The sequence below is a fragment of the Borostomias antarcticus genome, assembly GCF_949987555.1.
Source record: "Borostomias antarcticus genome assembly, chromosome: 19".
Taxonomy (NCBI): Eukaryota; Metazoa; Chordata; class Actinopteri; order Stomiiformes; family Stomiidae; genus Borostomias; species Borostomias antarcticus.
Window position 1 is genome coordinate 10,384,563 of NC_140252.1, and position 16,414 is coordinate 10,400,976.

At 44.4% G+C, this 16,414-nt stretch overlaps 1 protein-coding gene across 1 annotated transcript; it reads right to left on the reverse strand.

Moving 5' to 3' along the window:
• Window positions 1-894: 894 nt before the first annotated feature.
• On the reverse strand, window positions 895-15,862 carry epm2a (EPM2A glucan phosphatase, laforin; the record flags this gene model as incomplete). The annotated part of the gene is made up of 4 exons (XM_084453476.1): window positions 895-1,631; window positions 3,003-3,247; window positions 14,904-15,078; window positions 15,616-15,862. The coding sequence occupies 4 exons, from the start codon at window positions 15,860-15,862 to the stop codon at window positions 1,348-1,350; spliced, it is 951 nt and encodes a 316-aa protein (XP_084309602.1). The 3' UTR covers window positions 895-1,347.
• Between the last annotated feature and the right edge of the window lie 552 nt (window positions 15,863-16,414).

Consider the following 16,414-nt stretch of genomic DNA (forward strand, 5'->3'; position numbering starts at 1 on the left):
TTCATACTGTATCGCCTGTACAACAAACACATGCGCACACCCTCCTCCCCACCACACACACACACACACACACACACACACACACACACACACACACACACACACACACACACACACACACACACACACACACACACACACACACACACACACACGTGAGCAGCTTCTCTTGCTCTCCTGAACCCACCGATGTTGGCCTATGAGTAGAGGACCATGGGTACATGTTCAGATAGCGAGCACCATGTGTTTCCTGTTCTCTCCCCAGTTCAACTGACTTCCCATCCACAGTCTGAACCAGGCCCGTCACAGGTGCCTCCCAACCACTGTCCACCATAATCTCAATTTTGAGGTGCCAATGTGTCGATTTGACTTCCCCTGCCGTTTTTAAGTAAATCAAGGTTAGTCTAGGTCTTTCCAAAACGAACATGAAGTTGTATCTGAACCTCTGAAAAGTTTGGAGGACTTCCATTCTTTGGCGGAGGCATCGAGGCTGTGATGGCTTTTCTGCAGCTTTGGGTTTTGTTTGTTTTGCTTTATGTAGCAGAAAAATGACATTTTCCTTCTCGCAAGAGACATTATGACCACCTCGTTACAAAAGAAACGCAGCCCTCGCAGCCTTGGACTGGAAAACACAATTGCTCCGAAATGCCACATACGCGTCAGAGACTCGGCAGTAATATTTTATACGGAGTAGAGGAATGTGACAGAGAAGATATGGGCTGAGAACACAACAGTCTATTAGTTTATTATCTCTTGTCCCTCCCTCACATGCTGTAGTGGGGAAATTCTCACCATGTGCATGGCTCAGCTTACAGTCACTGTCCTGGCTCTTGGCTCAAGCATTCAGTAGTTGCAGTCGACAAAACAAACCGGCGCCAAGGTGCCTTTTCCAAATGCCTGCTGTGTTAATCAATTAACAAAAGCAAGGGTTGGAGAAAAGGTCTGTGGAAACCCCTCAGAGGACACACACGCAAACATGAACACCCTGTCCTGGACTACCTTGGATTGTCCCATTCAAAACTTTCAGTAAATAACAAAGAATTGCAGGGATGAAAACTAACACACCCCACTGGAACTAATACTGTAGCTCTTTAAATCTATAATAGCAGTTAACAGCATTCTCTTGGGAAACTTGGATATTGACTGAATTTTGACAGCCACTCAGCTAAACAGGTCATTTGCATTTGATCGAAGTATTCAGAAGTTATTTCGCCTCCAGACATCTCATACATAAATCATGCTGAGTGCAGTCCACATTTTGGTAAAGTATTTTAACACTAAGACACTTAAGTCTCTATGGCCACTGTCCTTGCAATTACCACTCTACACCATAAGGGAGCGCCACCCTCAAGTCTCAGGGTAACACACAGATGATCGCAGGCATCCAAACATCTGCAGGAAGTCTCCCTGGGCGCGGACTAAGGCCTCCTCATCGATGTAGACCGCTGCCCTCCTGGCTGTAACAAAGTACTGCACCTTCCTCAGGCTCCAGCCCAGGACGTACATGAGGAAACCACACACGGCGGCGGTCGACCGGCCCACGCCGGCGTTACAGTGAACATAGACCGTGTGACCATTGTCCAGGAGCCCGTGCAGCAGGAAGACGGCCTGCGGCAACATCCTTGTTCGACCTGTAGAGGGCGACATACAGGGGGGGGGGGGGGCACTACACATGAGGAAATCCTGTTCAGTAAATCTCATGACTAACTCTGGTGCGGCTGTGGTCCAGGAGGTATAACGGGCTGTCCAATGATAGTAGGGTTGGTGGTTCGAATCCCGGCTATTCCTAATCACATGTCGAAGTATCTTTGGGCAAGACACTGAACCCCAAATTACTCCCAATGAGCAGGCTAGCACCTTGAATGGCAGCTGCCGCCATTGGTGTGTGAATGTGTGTGTATGTGAATGAGAGGCCATTGTAAAGCGCTTTGGAACAAAGAGCTATATAAGTGCAGTCCATTTACCATTTAATCAGGCAATCGATACGTGTGTTATATAGCTCATGAGAATTCTTGAGTCAAGAGTAATACACACTTTTCACATCATCAGTCATTTCTAAGGTTTGCTGGAAAAGTCTCCCAATCCTGTCCCTCCCAGGGGCCTAACGATCTGACAGCTTTTGATGGGATTCATCTGATTCAGTACTGTCCAACAAGGCTGTCCAGCTGAGGTGACTTGACCATTTCTACCAATTTAGGTCAGAGCCACACAGAGAGCCAGTGGCCCCCATTAGAAAGGGCTCGAGAGAGAATTGGTAATCAGGTCCTGATTCTCTAATCAGCTTTTCTCACAAGGTGTTTGTGTTTCTGAACCGCTATGAAAAGTCTCATTGGTCATTTCATCAGAGTAGTACTGTACATGGAGAGGGCCCTGACTGTTCTGATTCTGAACCTTGTGGCGCTAGATCTCGCCAAAGAATTCCCCAAATTCCACCTAAAGCCCCAAACACACTGGAAGAGTCAATTGACGCGCTTCATTTGACTCGCCTCATTTGACGCTCCTATGGCGCACTGCAGGCGTCAGCTTTGATAGGGAGCTGATTTCATTTAGATTGATTTGTCCCCGTTTGACGCTCCAAAATGTAAACAAGTTGGGAGTAGAAGCGTTAAGGCAGTCTGACTCGCCTCAAAGCGCTTTCGGTGCGTGATCGGCCATTTAAAACAATTGGTGTACTTCAAAACGCTAGCGTCAGACTCTTTCAGTGCATCTGGGGCTTAAATCCACAAGATTTTAATCTTTTAGATTTTTAAGTTTCATATAGGACGACTTCCAGCGCTTTCTCTAGACAATAACCTAACAGGTCCTGGAGTTCTAAAGGCAGCAGGATCTACAGAACTCCTCCTCTAACCTCTCATCCTGGACAATGAACAGGTGAAATCTGATAATTAGCGAGGCATCACATTGATGATAAGTGTTGCATAATCAAGACTGCAGGTCCACCCCATGCATAGACCATCAGAGAACAGCTCTGCACTCCTGAACGTGCGCCGGATTCACCTCACCCTCTGTACTCATATCCTGCGTGGGGATCCACACGTACACCAGGCCGCTGTCCCGGTACAGGTGCGTCATGGTCTCTGGAGTCATGGGCTGCCCGGGGTCGCGCCGGCATCCTAGCGAGTTGTTGACCAAGTCCCACTCCGTCTGGAAGTTCATCACAGCGGTGACGCCCAGCTCCTGCTTCAGCTTGAGGGTCACATGCTCCAGCTGGCGTGGACAGCTGCCCAGCCAGACCCTGGATAGCACCCTGAGAAGGGGGCAGAGGGCACAGAAGGGGTGCTTAGCTAAGCTCAGGGAGGTGTAGATCGGGGACGGGCGTTTTGAGGAGGAGGAGGAAGGAAGCCCGGACCTGCTGCTTCCCAGGAGCTAAGGTCTCGGACATCAGGACTGTTGTCCCATCACTCCTCGCGGATTATCCCCTGGCCTCATCCATCATCATCCATGTCGGAACAAATGACATCAAGCTCCAGCAGTCTGAGCGGCAGAAGGAGGATTTCAAGGCCCTGATCTCCACTGCTCAGGCGTCAGGAAAGACCTGCATCATCTCTGGCCCGTTCTCCTCCCCCCGGTATGGTGATGCCAAATATAGTAGGATCCGTCAGCTCCACATCTGGCTGAAAGGCTACTGCTGCCAATTGAAGTTTCCCTTCATAGATAATTTCACCACCTTCTTGAACCGCTCGGACCTCTTCGCCAGGGACGGCCTTCATCCTAGCAGGTCAGGTGCCCGTCTGCTCAGTATGAATATGGACCTGACGCTGAGATCATCCAGCGTCTGATGTGGGGTTAGCCCGACCTGTCTCAACCACCCTACTGCCAAACATAAACCTCCTGTACCCACGGGTCGGGCTACACCAGCTCCATCTCACCAGCGCTCCATCACCATAGACCTGGATTCCCTGCCCCTCACTGAGACCTGGCATAGCGACGTTTATATTTCTATAAACTAATTTTGCCCACCTGAATATGCCATTCAGCGAAATATCTCCCACTGCACCCCTATTACCATAAGGAAACAGTCAGGTGGATCTTATATGAAAAACCTGATATCCGTTCCAGTGAATATACCATCCAGGCCTACTAGTCAGGCGAGCCAGCCCTTTTCTCAGGAAGCTATTTCAATGGCGATCCTGAATGTCAGGTCCCTATCAAGCAAAACTTTTCTCATTAATGATCTTATATGTGAACGTAAATTAGACTGTATGTTCCTAACTTAAACCTGGCTAAATATAAATGGACCAGCAGCCCTCATCGAAGCCTCTCCTCCTAACTACAGCTTTTTTCACTCCTGTCCATCATCCATACAAATTATGATAAGATTATCATCATTGGAGATTTCAACATACACGTGGACACTGAGGTGGACTCGAAAGCCAGGGACTTTATCAACCTCCTAAACTCCATGGATTTTACCCAACATATCACTGAGCCAACCCACAACCGAGGCCACACCCTTGATCTAGTGATTACTAAGGGCCTGACTATCACTGTCTCCTCTATTAGTGACCTCGCTCTCTCCGACCATTTCTGTATCTTCTTCAATGCATTGGTTCCTAAAGTCAAAAGTAGTACTGGGCGCTTTATCAAGAAACGTTATCTTACCTCCGCAGTAGCCGATAATTTTAGAGAAATAATGACCACAAACAATTTATCAACTCCAGAAGTGGGGCCCTTAGGAACTATTGAAGACTTAGCAACCACCTTTAATACCAGAGTAAGTGCAGCCTTGGATTCTGTAGCACCTATTAAACTGAAAAGGATCACAGCCAATCATAAAGCTCCATGGCGAAATGAGGAAACAAATCAACTAAAGAGAACCTGCAGAAGATCTGAGCATATATGGCGAAAAACCAAGCTACAGGTCCACCATGATATTCTCAAAGAACATCTCTCTGCCTTTAATAAAGCAATAAGAAATGCAAGGAAAGACCACTTCTCAAAATTGATATCTATCAACCGAAATAATTCAAGAGTGCTCTTCTCAACAATTGATAGCTTAATAAACCCTGCCATATAAACACCTGATAACCTGCTCTCTACCTCCAAATGTGAGGAATTTGCAGCTTACTTCAGAGATAAGATTATGAATATTAGGAGGAATATCACCCAGGAAAGGCCATGCATCTCGCTCACAGATCCTCTCCCTCCATGTAATGGACATATGAGCTTGTTTACACTGATGGACACAGAAATGTTGAGAAAAGTAGTATCCAAACTCAAATCCTCCACATGCCTGCTGGATCCCATCCCCACTGATTTTTTCAAAACTATTTTTGACTCTGTATCCTATGACATTTTATCCATTGTTAATGACTCCCTACAGTATCTACAGGTGTCTTCCCACCAACACTTAAAACTGCTTTGGTGAGACCTGTGCTGAAGAAAAACAACTTAGACACTTCAGTTCTTAGCAATTTTAGACCAATCTCCAACCTTCCCTTTTTGAGTAAAATTCTGGAAAAGATTGTTTTCAAACAGATTAATGATTTCCTAGCTACAAGTTGTACCCTTGACCTTTTCCAGTCCGGCTTTCGTGCCCATCATAGCACAGAGACGGCATTAGTCAAAGTTGTAAATGACCTCAGAATTAATGCTGACTCCAAAGAGCTCTCTGTTCTCGTCCTCCTGGACCTGAGTGCAGCCTTTGATACTATAGATCATGCAATCCTCATCGAAAGACTGGAGAAGTGGGTTGGCCTCTCTGGTCCAGTCCTTAATTGGCTTAGGACATATCTAACCAGTCGTGATTTCTTCATTGCCCTCGGTGAACATAGCTCAGGAAAGATCTCTATGACCTGTGGGGTGCCCCAAGGATCGATCCTAGGACCTCTACTCTTCAGCCTGTACATGCTGCCCCTTGGAAGTGTCATCAGGAGGCACAACATTAGCTACCATAGCTACGCAGATGATACCCAACTCTATATTTCTGTAACACCCAGTAACTACAGCTTGGTTGACTGCCTTGTCAAGTGTATTACGGATATAAATGTATGGATGTCACATAATTTCCTCCAACTAAACCAGGACAAAAGAGAAGTACTGATCATTGGAGAAAAAGCTGAAAGAGAGAAACTATCAGCACACTTAAAAACTCTGGAAATTGACACCAATTGCCAGGCTAAAAACCTAGGTGTCATACTTGACTCAGATCTTAATTTCGAAAACCACATCAAGAATATTACAAAGACATATTTTTACCACCTAAGGAACATTGCCAACATTGCAACCCTTTCTCTCTCAGGCTGACACCGAAAGATTAATGCATGCTTTCATCACAAGCAGGCTGGACTACTGCAATGCTCTACTATCAGGCCTACCAAAGAAAGCAATCTTTAAGCTACAAATGATACAGAATGCTGCAGCACGAGTCCTCACTAAGACTAGACGAAGGGCACACATCACACCAGCCTTAAAATCACTACACTGGTTACCTGTCAACTCTAGAACAGACTTTAAAATACTATTACTAGTCTATAAAGCTCTCCACAGTCACTCACCAGAATATATTTCAGACATGCTTGTTAGGTACATGCCCAACAGACCACTCAGATCCTCAGGTACTGAACTTTTAACAGTTCCAAAAGCCAGGACCAAGAAACACGGAGAGGCAGCTTTTAGTTTCTATGCCCCCAACCTCTGGAACACCCTGCCGGAGTGCCTAAGAAGGGCCGAAACAACGGAGGTCTTCAAGCGAGATCTCAAGACGTACATTTTTGACCTAACCTACAATCACTGGCCAGGACCTTGAGACACAGAAAGACAGCCTCAAACATACCTATGAATCCTCTGTATACATTGGTATTTATCCTGCTATGCACTGTATGTATATCAAGTAGTGTACCCTGAAACAGGCTCTCTCTCCTACCTTCTAACCAGGTCTGGCCCACTGTCACCCGCAGATCACCCTGAGTCCGATAGAAACCCCCGTGTCAGCTGTGGATGTCGTAGTATTTAGTACACACACACACACACACACACACGTACACACAGACACACATCAGTCCACATCCGGCTTAGGCCTGGACCTGATGCTCTTAGCTTTTCTTGCTCTAAAAATTTAATTTAATGTAATTTATTGCTCTATAAATGTTCTTAGCCATTAGACAAATATATTCCAGGAGCTTGCTCCAGGTTGCCTGTTTTAAATATCTGTGTGGTTTTTATGGCTCTGTGTGCTACTAACCCTGTTCTGCCTTCCCTCTCCCTAGTGCCTCCCTCCTATCTCCTCACCAGGTCCAGTGGATGCCCCACTGTCACCAGCAGACCTCCCTGAGTCCGATAGATATCCCCGTGTCTGCTGTGGATGTCGTAGCATTTAGTTAACACACACACACACGTACACACAGACATACACCAGCCCACTTCCGGCTTTAGGCCTGGGCCATAGCAAACACACACCAGTATTTGCCATGTCTCTCCTATGATGCTTTTTTAGCCTCTCTTACTCTGAAATGTAATTTAATGTAATGTATTGCTTTATAAATGTTCTTAGCCGGTAGACAAACATACTCCTGGAGCTTGCTCGATTGCCTTGTTGAGAGGGGTCAGGGAAGAATTTTTACAGCTCACTTATCTGGCCCCCGGGTGTTTACTGTTTTTTTGCTTCCCTCTGGAATATGTAGAGAGTGGGTCGTATGCCCACCTCCCTTGTTCTCTGTAAAGCGCATTGTGTTGCCTCTGGGTATGAAATGCGCTATACAAATAAAGCTTTGATTGATTGATTGATTGATTGATTGATTGATTGAGGAAGAGACAAATGACAAATACATGAGGGTCTCTGCCTGGATCCTAATTATTTAAAACTTTAAAATCATGTGTCTGAATTCCAAATGGTACAATGCCTGAGTAGGCATTATTATGTTATTCTGCATCATCCAGGGCTTGAACCAGGGGCTCACCACCATAGACACCAAGGGAAGGTCATGTTCTTATTGAGCCAGGTGAGAAGCTGGAAGTTTGACTTTCGCTTGATCTTCTAATAAAACTTCTTAATTGACAAACTGGCTGGGGTTTGAAACATTTTTTGACTTGTCTTCTTAATTGCAGAGTAAATGCGTCTGTGCTCAATCAGTGGCCAAAATTCAATTTGGCTGGATGTAGTCCTAGGCAGGGGATGGGTGGGGTTGCCAACAGCAAAGTCTGATTTGTGGAGCTTGCGCTGTTGCACTATAGGATTGTGGGTAGTGTATTTTTTCCATATGAGTGAAATAGTTTGAAGGGGACAGGATGAGGACAGAATTCAAAATACTGTCAAATTTGATTTGAGATGCTGTATAATTCTGAAAAATGTCACACTACATCTACCATGTCAGTGAAATGTTATTTTGTCATGAACATTGGAGATTTTGCACTGAATATGAGGAGCATGGCTTCAGATAGGTCTAGCTAAAAAAATGATAAATGCCACAGCTTATTTACACCATAGGGATCCTGGATAAACATTTTAGTAGGCCTACTGTGATGAAAATGAGTTGTGGGACTCTGGACTGAGCATGGATTCACTGATTGACTGAATTGATTGGATTGAACACATGTGGAACTGATTAGCCGACAAGACTTATCAGATGAAGAGATGCAAACAAGATGAACAGTAACCCCTGCTACAAATTAGGAACAAGCTGGCCTGATCTACCTTGAAGCTGTACTAAGCATTTGCTTTACTAGAATAAAACTAACACATTTTAAAAATACACAACAAAGCAAAACTATACTGTGATACTCCCCTAAGGACAAACTGTGTATAAAGGCTAATAGCTAAGCTAAATGAAACTATGGGGAAGTGTGCATGAGGAAGAGGAGACAAATGACAAATACATGAGTCTTGTCAGCAGAACTGCCCAGACCATAATTTAAAACTTTAAAATCATGTCACAGCACATTAAGTATGCATTCAGTTTCTTACCCTAGGCATGAAGTCACAAAGTTACACCAAGGGCGACTCTAACACGTTTCCACAAAATGTTAAAGGCACCACGAAGGCTAACCAATAAAACCAAGGTACACACTCAATAAGTGGAGAACAAAATGAGGACAGACTTCTTTTTTTCATGAACATTGGAGATGTATTGGGCAAGTAAGTATTTGCAGTAACTGCATATACTGTTTACAGTTAAACATTTTGATGCGCTGTGGGCTCAATTTTTGATAATTAAAAAATCTGTGAAGATCGTTTGTGGAGGACAGTCTGGAGATGGAGTGTAGCAATTGGGGTGTCAATTGACCAAAAAATGTGGGAGAAGTAGGGTTAGATAGGTTTGATAGTTTTTGAGAAAAACAGAGTGATGGACTTCATAATTCCTGCCAGCTCAAAGCATTTGGAAGTTTCTACTCACTTGAGCCAACATTTTGGTGGTGGTTGCAAAGTGATAGCACATATGGCTGATTTGTTGTAGAACAAGAACACGATTCAGAACATTGGGAAATGCATGAGGAACCGGCAGTGGAAGCTGTCCGGCCCCTAATGAAGTCAGGACAACACAAAAAGGTTTAAAGGGAGTTTCCAAGCCGGCCCTCTCTGTGGTCCTCAATGCAGACAGGGCATTTGACATGGGGGGATACGTCTGTGCTTACTGGGACCACTGGTTGAATTAAATATAAAAAGACATAACTTTGCATCGGAGCGAGTGTGCAACCTCTTTTCGGGCACGCCGTGTGCACCTCAAAAATGCGTGTGTGCGTTTCTCTCGTTTTGAAAATGTAGTGAGGGAGAGACATGGGACTGGGGTTGGAGAAGTAGAGGAACATAAAGGATGAGGGGTTTGAGGTATGGCACTTCTGACCCAGGAACTGGGTGCTATGTGCAGAGGCACCGAGGGATGAGAGAGGGAGGGATGAGGTGAGGGGAACTTCGAGCTAGTGGGTGAGTGGGAAAAAGCTAGTCCGATTCCTGAGGAGGAGGAGGAAATGGAGTCGCTATTTTTAGAAGCCGTCTCTCACACAGACCACAGGCGAGAAAGCAAAACTGTTTTCTTTCATCTGATTGGGAAAAAGGTACCGTACTCTTCCTCGTATATCTTTCTGTCGCCCTCTCTCTCTCTCTCTCCCCACCCACCGTCGTTATCCCCGGCGGCGATATTTCGCTGACCTCCTCCTCTGCCCCGTATTTTCTACGTTGTCACTCACAGGCCAGACTCCATTTAGTGTTCATTAGCATGCGTAAACTGCAGCGGGAGGAGGTGACATGTAAAGGTAGGAATGGCGTCACAAAGCGATATCCTGGAGTGACAGCGCAGGGACCCTGCCGGTCATGTTGCCGGCGGCCACGCACGGCGAGACCTCTGGACAGAGCCCCTCTCAAAGTCCAGGCGCAGATGACTAACGCTCAGTGGGGACAACTCACCAACATTGACCCTTCGCTCTGTTACCTACTGGTCAAATCAAATGTATTTGTACAGCGCATTTCATATGCAGGGGCAACACAATGCGCTTTACAGAGAGCAAAGGGGGGATGGACAGAGATCCTACCCCTACATTTTCCAGAGGGAAGAAAACAATAAAACAGTTCACCCAAGGGCCGAAATAGATGAGCTGTAAAAATTCTTCCCTGACCTGTCTCGAGGCGATCAGCAAGCTCCTGCAAAATGTTTCAATCTATTGGCTATCCCTGTAGTCCATAATAAGATATATAAGTGCATCTCATAATAAGGCTCAGTAAGCACTTAGCAGACAGGAGCCTAATAGAGAGTAAACTAGGTAAAGCCGATGACTCGACAGGGACAGCTTGCAACACATAATGGGATGGAGCTGGACACAAGGATAGATACTGCTGTTTGTTTTCAAAAGCAAAACCCATTCTATTAAAGCCCTTACACAATCTCAAAGAAATGGTTATATCCAACACAAATATAAGATATACAGTAGAAGAGGAATGAGCTGCCTGAGGTGAACTACAGCTTAAAATCCCTAGTGTGTCATGAGTTCATATTTTGTGACATCTAATTTTCTGGATACTGTATCAATTTGAAAATACGATGTACTTCAGCTTAAATCACCCCATTCGGCGATGATGTACAGGTAATCTAGGCTCATGTGCGATCAACCTCCACTAGGTACACCTGGTCAGACTTTCACATCACATAGCAGCGCATAAATCCCTCTCCATAATAGGCAAACAAACATCTAAAACAAAACAACAGGTTTATAGCAAGTTATAAAGATGCTGACAGTGTCCTCGCAATCTCCTCTGCTTTGAGGAATTGATCAGGACCAGGCACTTGTGAAGTCAATTCAACTCTCTTTCAAAGGAATATATGAGGCATGTACTGTATTAAAGACCTGTTTGTGTTGTGTAATGAATGTGTATGCAAGTTTAATGTGTTTGTATGTGAGAGTAAGAGAGCGAGTGTGTGAGATACCAGTGACTACACAGCCTGGAAGTCTAATTTAAAAAGCTATTATTAGGAGGCCTTTACAAGGACACTGTGCGTCCTGATGCATCAAGGTCCTTGAAAAATGCTTGTAAGGTCTCCGGCCACAAATTAAAAGCGCCCGGGCCAGGCAGCCTGCCCGCGCTCATTGTCATGCAAGGTGTGTGACCAGCCTCATCTCTGCTGCGTCCAGGAGACCTCGCCCCAGAGCCCTGGGTAAAGAGGAAAGATGTTTTCTGAGTGAGATTGTGTGTCCTTCCTGGGCCGTGGGCATCATCCCATTCACCCCTATCTCTCCTATTCTTTTTCATCCATCATTACCTCAGCCAAAGCATCATGGCTTCTAATCAGCTGTTCAACTCTGTTTCCAGTGGGAGCATATGCTTCCGGCAAATATTTTAGTCAAACTTGCTACTTACTACTTGCTATTTCTGCCGCAATTTTGATGATTATGTGGATGATGATGATGATGAGTCTGGGTGTCACATAAGCAGAGTTATTAACAGTGACCTCCACGAGGTCACCATCTGCCACCCCTCTCACTGAAATCAATTTAGGGTCTTTAGCACTTTTAATTTCTCGTCTCTCTAATGGATTTTGGCACGCTAACAAAATGAGGCGCGCTGTCTAACTATGCAGAGGACACAGCGCACTCCTGACTCCTCCCCGCTCCCCGTCTCTCCCATCCGTGAAAGGGAAGGTTGAAGGGTTGACACCATGCAGCCGTTAAATGTTCAACTTGTAGCAGAGAGGAAAGCTACAGAGAAATGTGGCAGCAGAGGAAAAAGCGGTAGCAGACATGAGACTGTACTTGCCTCATAGGGCTGTGGTCGGACTGTAGACTGTACTTGCCTCATAGGGCTGTTAAACACCATATTTCTCTGTTTTGTCGTAGCTGCTGGTTTTGGACATCCTTGGCTTTGTGAATGCTAAAGCAATTATTTTTAATGCCGCTTGAAAAAAAAAAAAGTGTGGGTAAAAATGTAAATACCCAAATCAGAGTGAAAGAGTGAAAGAAGACCCACTCAGTCAGGTTGTGATTTATTGGTAGGCTAATGTGTTAGGGCACATTTGGAAGGTAAACCTGTGTCCTCTATTTGAACTACTTCCTAGAAGGCGTAGAAAACTACTTTCATGTTTTCAAATAATCTGACTTTGTTGGACAATTGTTGAACCATTCATTGTCTAAGAAATAATCTGAGAAAACATGATGACAATTGTAAGATGTGACTCCAAAAGGACAATTGCGCTTAAACAGTTGTCTCTCCACTTTGGTGATTGCTTCCCACAAAGATCTACAAGACTAACAGAAACCACCATAGGGCAATCAGCCCTGGCCTAGGCGGACTGGGACACAGTAGTCCTTACATTGACAAGAAGCAGACCTACAGTACCAAGGTGGGGGACCACACCTCAGGTCACTCTCTGTGTAGTTCAAGTCTAGGCAATCTCAAACTCATGATAATGTCATGATGGTAGACCTGACCAAGTGATGGTTGGACATTCATCTAGTTAGTAGTGCAAAGCATTTCACTCTGATTGACATAACAATGATTAGGTCTGAGTATCATAGACGGCCCTAATTGTGGAACTGTATAAAGGGACCAATCTTCCAATTACCTTTAATAAAGGAGCTTCATTTTCTTCCATCACTGCAGCACACACGCACGCACGCACGCACGCACGCACGCACACACGCACACACACACACACACACACACACACACACACACACAGCCCTCAGGGGAGCTCATTAATGTTGTAGCATTATGAAATGATGTAGGTCTATGCATCACAAAAGGCAGGCAAACTAATAGATGGGGTTTCATTGTTGTGGAGATGGTTACTGCATCTCTAACAGAGAAACTCAGGATGGGAGATACACCAACTCCTCAACCAGGAGAAAAATGTTTTTTTAAATGATGCAATAAGTATCTAAATGTTTCCCAACGGCTGTAGCTCAGGAGGTAGAACATGTTGTCCAATGATCGTAGGGTCGGCGGTTCAAATCCCGGCTCCTCCTGGCAACATGTCAAAGTGGCCTTGGGCAAGACACTGAACCCCCAATTGCTCCCAATGAGACAACACGATGGCAATTGTAAGACCTTAAATGGCCGCTGCCATCATTTACGTGTGTGTATGTGTGTGTGAATGGGTGAAGGAGAGGCCATCATTGAAAAGAGCGTTGGATAAAAACGCTATATAGCCTACTGTATAAGTGCAGTCCATTTACCACCATACCAGGCAAGGCAGAGAGAAATGCTCAAAGCAAACTAATGTTTTAATAAATAAGTGTACGTGACCTAAAATTAGAAAACACCTCTCTGCCTGGCCTTGGCATCCGTCTGTCGTTTTCACTGAGATTTTTCAAGTTTACAGTGAAAAGAATATTTCATGTTCTGAGTTTGAGCTCTGATTACTCAACCCACACCAGCTGGACCGGCTGAACCCAAGCTGGAGCAGAACAGACACAGCAGAACAGAGGGAAGGACACAGCAGAACAGAGGGAAGGACACAGCAGAACAGAGGGAAGGACACAGCAGAACAGAGGGAAGGACACAGCAGAACAAGGGAAGGACACAGCAGAACAGAGAGAAGGACACAGCAGAACAGAGGGAAGGACACAGCAGAACAGAGGGAAGGACGAACAGGGGAAGCAGAGAGGAGAAAGAAGGATGGGAGCAGGGAAGGAAACAGCAGTCACGATCTATAGGGTCAGAGGGCCTTGTTGATAATACTTGGAGGACCAGGAATAACCTCTAAATCAGTCGTCCTTCCTCTCTCCAATTTCCTCCCTCTGTTTGTCCCTGGTTCACCCTCTTTCCCTTCCATCCTCTCGGATGTTTCCAGAAGATGGACGATCGTTAACCTCTTGGCTCTTAGGCAAGCTATAGAATACTGAAGTCATACCCCTTCTGCAGCAGTTTTCAGGCCTAGAAGTTGCAAATCAGCCGTGGGCTGGGGTTTAGTATCAGCAAGATTAGGACAACAATGTTATATCTCTTTCGTAGCTTGGTATCTCAAGAAATGTTACCATGAAGGTAAAGAGATTCAAAAGATTTCATTTTGGAGGGAATACTTGACGTAGTGAAAACTACCTTTGCTCAGACAGGGTTTTTATTGGGCCTGAAAACTGGGAAGGTGCTTAACTCTGGTGCTCTACTGAGGTCAATGGTTTTGCTGAATAGCTTGTATAGAGACTAAAAATAGGCTAGGTATACTCTAATATTGGCAGATAATTTGCTGCAAATGTTAGGCTTGTTATAACATGTACACATTGGTATTCTGTGAGTGCTATATTCTCTGAGTCCATGGAAAACGGACTACCATACCGGTATATGCATCCATATCAGTATCTTTATATTGCATATATTTGTATTTATTTTGTGTGATTGTAAATTGTGTATTTGTAATTATCTGATAATGAGCACATCTCGGAACCGGCATCAACATTTCACTGTGATTGTACACTATATGTTACATGTGGCAAATAAAACCTGAACCTGAGAATGATTGAGTGAATCAAGGCCTGTTCACCTGGAGAAATGCATAGATTGCTGGCCAGCCACACCGAAGTAGAAGTCAGTAGTGTGCTTCATCTCGTCTGTGTGGCCCGTCTCCTCAATCCAGTGGCCAATGGGGTGACAGTACACACCGCCCACCATGTTGCTCTTGTCATACATGAAACAACGGTCATGGTGGGGGCCACTTCCTGGCAAAGGAAAAAAAAACACATTGAGGATCGAATGAAGAGGTAGAGGCAGATAAACTCTCAAGCATTCTCATAGATTTACAGATATTGAGTGAATTGAAGAGGTGTTAAACATGAAGGCCTGTTTGCGAAAGATAACAATAATAGACTTAGGAGGTAGGCCCTATGTCTTTTTGATGAGACAGCAAGACCTATTTCTGTCTATAGTATCCTATTTATTGGTGGTAGCATTTAAACTATTTAACTTTACCATACCACATGTAATGACACGAGCAGGCGCCATTTCAATGTCTTTGCCGCCATCAAGTGGTTGAAAGATAAACAAGGGACGAGTTCTTCAAACAGTAAATAAATAGCCGACTTCTACGTGGTTGTCATTCGTAGTTTATTCCTAGTTAGCCTACAGTATAACGGCACATCATTTGCCCTAAACAAACAAGCAAAACAAACAAACAAACGGGGCTGTCTAACCTACTTAAGCAGCCTAGCCTATATGCAATCACTTACAAAACAATTTGTTATTTTATAATAGGCTACCTTCCCAGACGAAATTGCCCCCAACTCTTTTAATGAACTTGAACCACAAACTATCTTCGCACGGCTCCTCAAACTGCACGTCACCAATCCACAGGCAGGGCTCGCGCGTCGACAGGACCAGCTGAGTGGGTTTCATCAGAACCGCCTTGTTCTGGTCCCAGCGGCCCATCTCCGGACGACTACCCGAAACAAACACCTCAATGTCCGAACACTCTGGAGTGAGAATGACGCCGAATCTGTATAACATAATTTAGAGACAAACTAAGTGTCCGTCTGCCCTAAAAATAAATATCAGGTCCAGCAAGCGTAGGTGTATGTAGTCTACCGTGTCTGGCTTGGGTCAATCTTCCGGAGTGCGCATTGCAGTTCAGCTTTCACGGATTCCTTCCATTAATTTGTATTGCAAGTGAAACATTTTGCATGTAAAATGTAGACGTATATAGGACTCACATTGTTCCCTACCGGGTGGAAGGCACTTTCGACCTCTACGTATGGAGGACCAAACCTGTCAAAATTAAAAAAATAAATACATAAATAAATAAATGACTCAACAAATGACCAATAAATAAATGAATGAATAAATATGCACAAAAATAAATAAATTAATGAATAAATGCATGCAGTAATGTGTAAATATATACATTAAATTTGATATAAATGTATAACATTTTATATTTATTTATTGTTTGATTCATTATTTCTTGCATTTATTTCCATATTCATTTATTTATTTATTTATTTATTTATTTATGTATTGTATATTTATTTATTTATGTATTTATTATTTATTTATTCATTT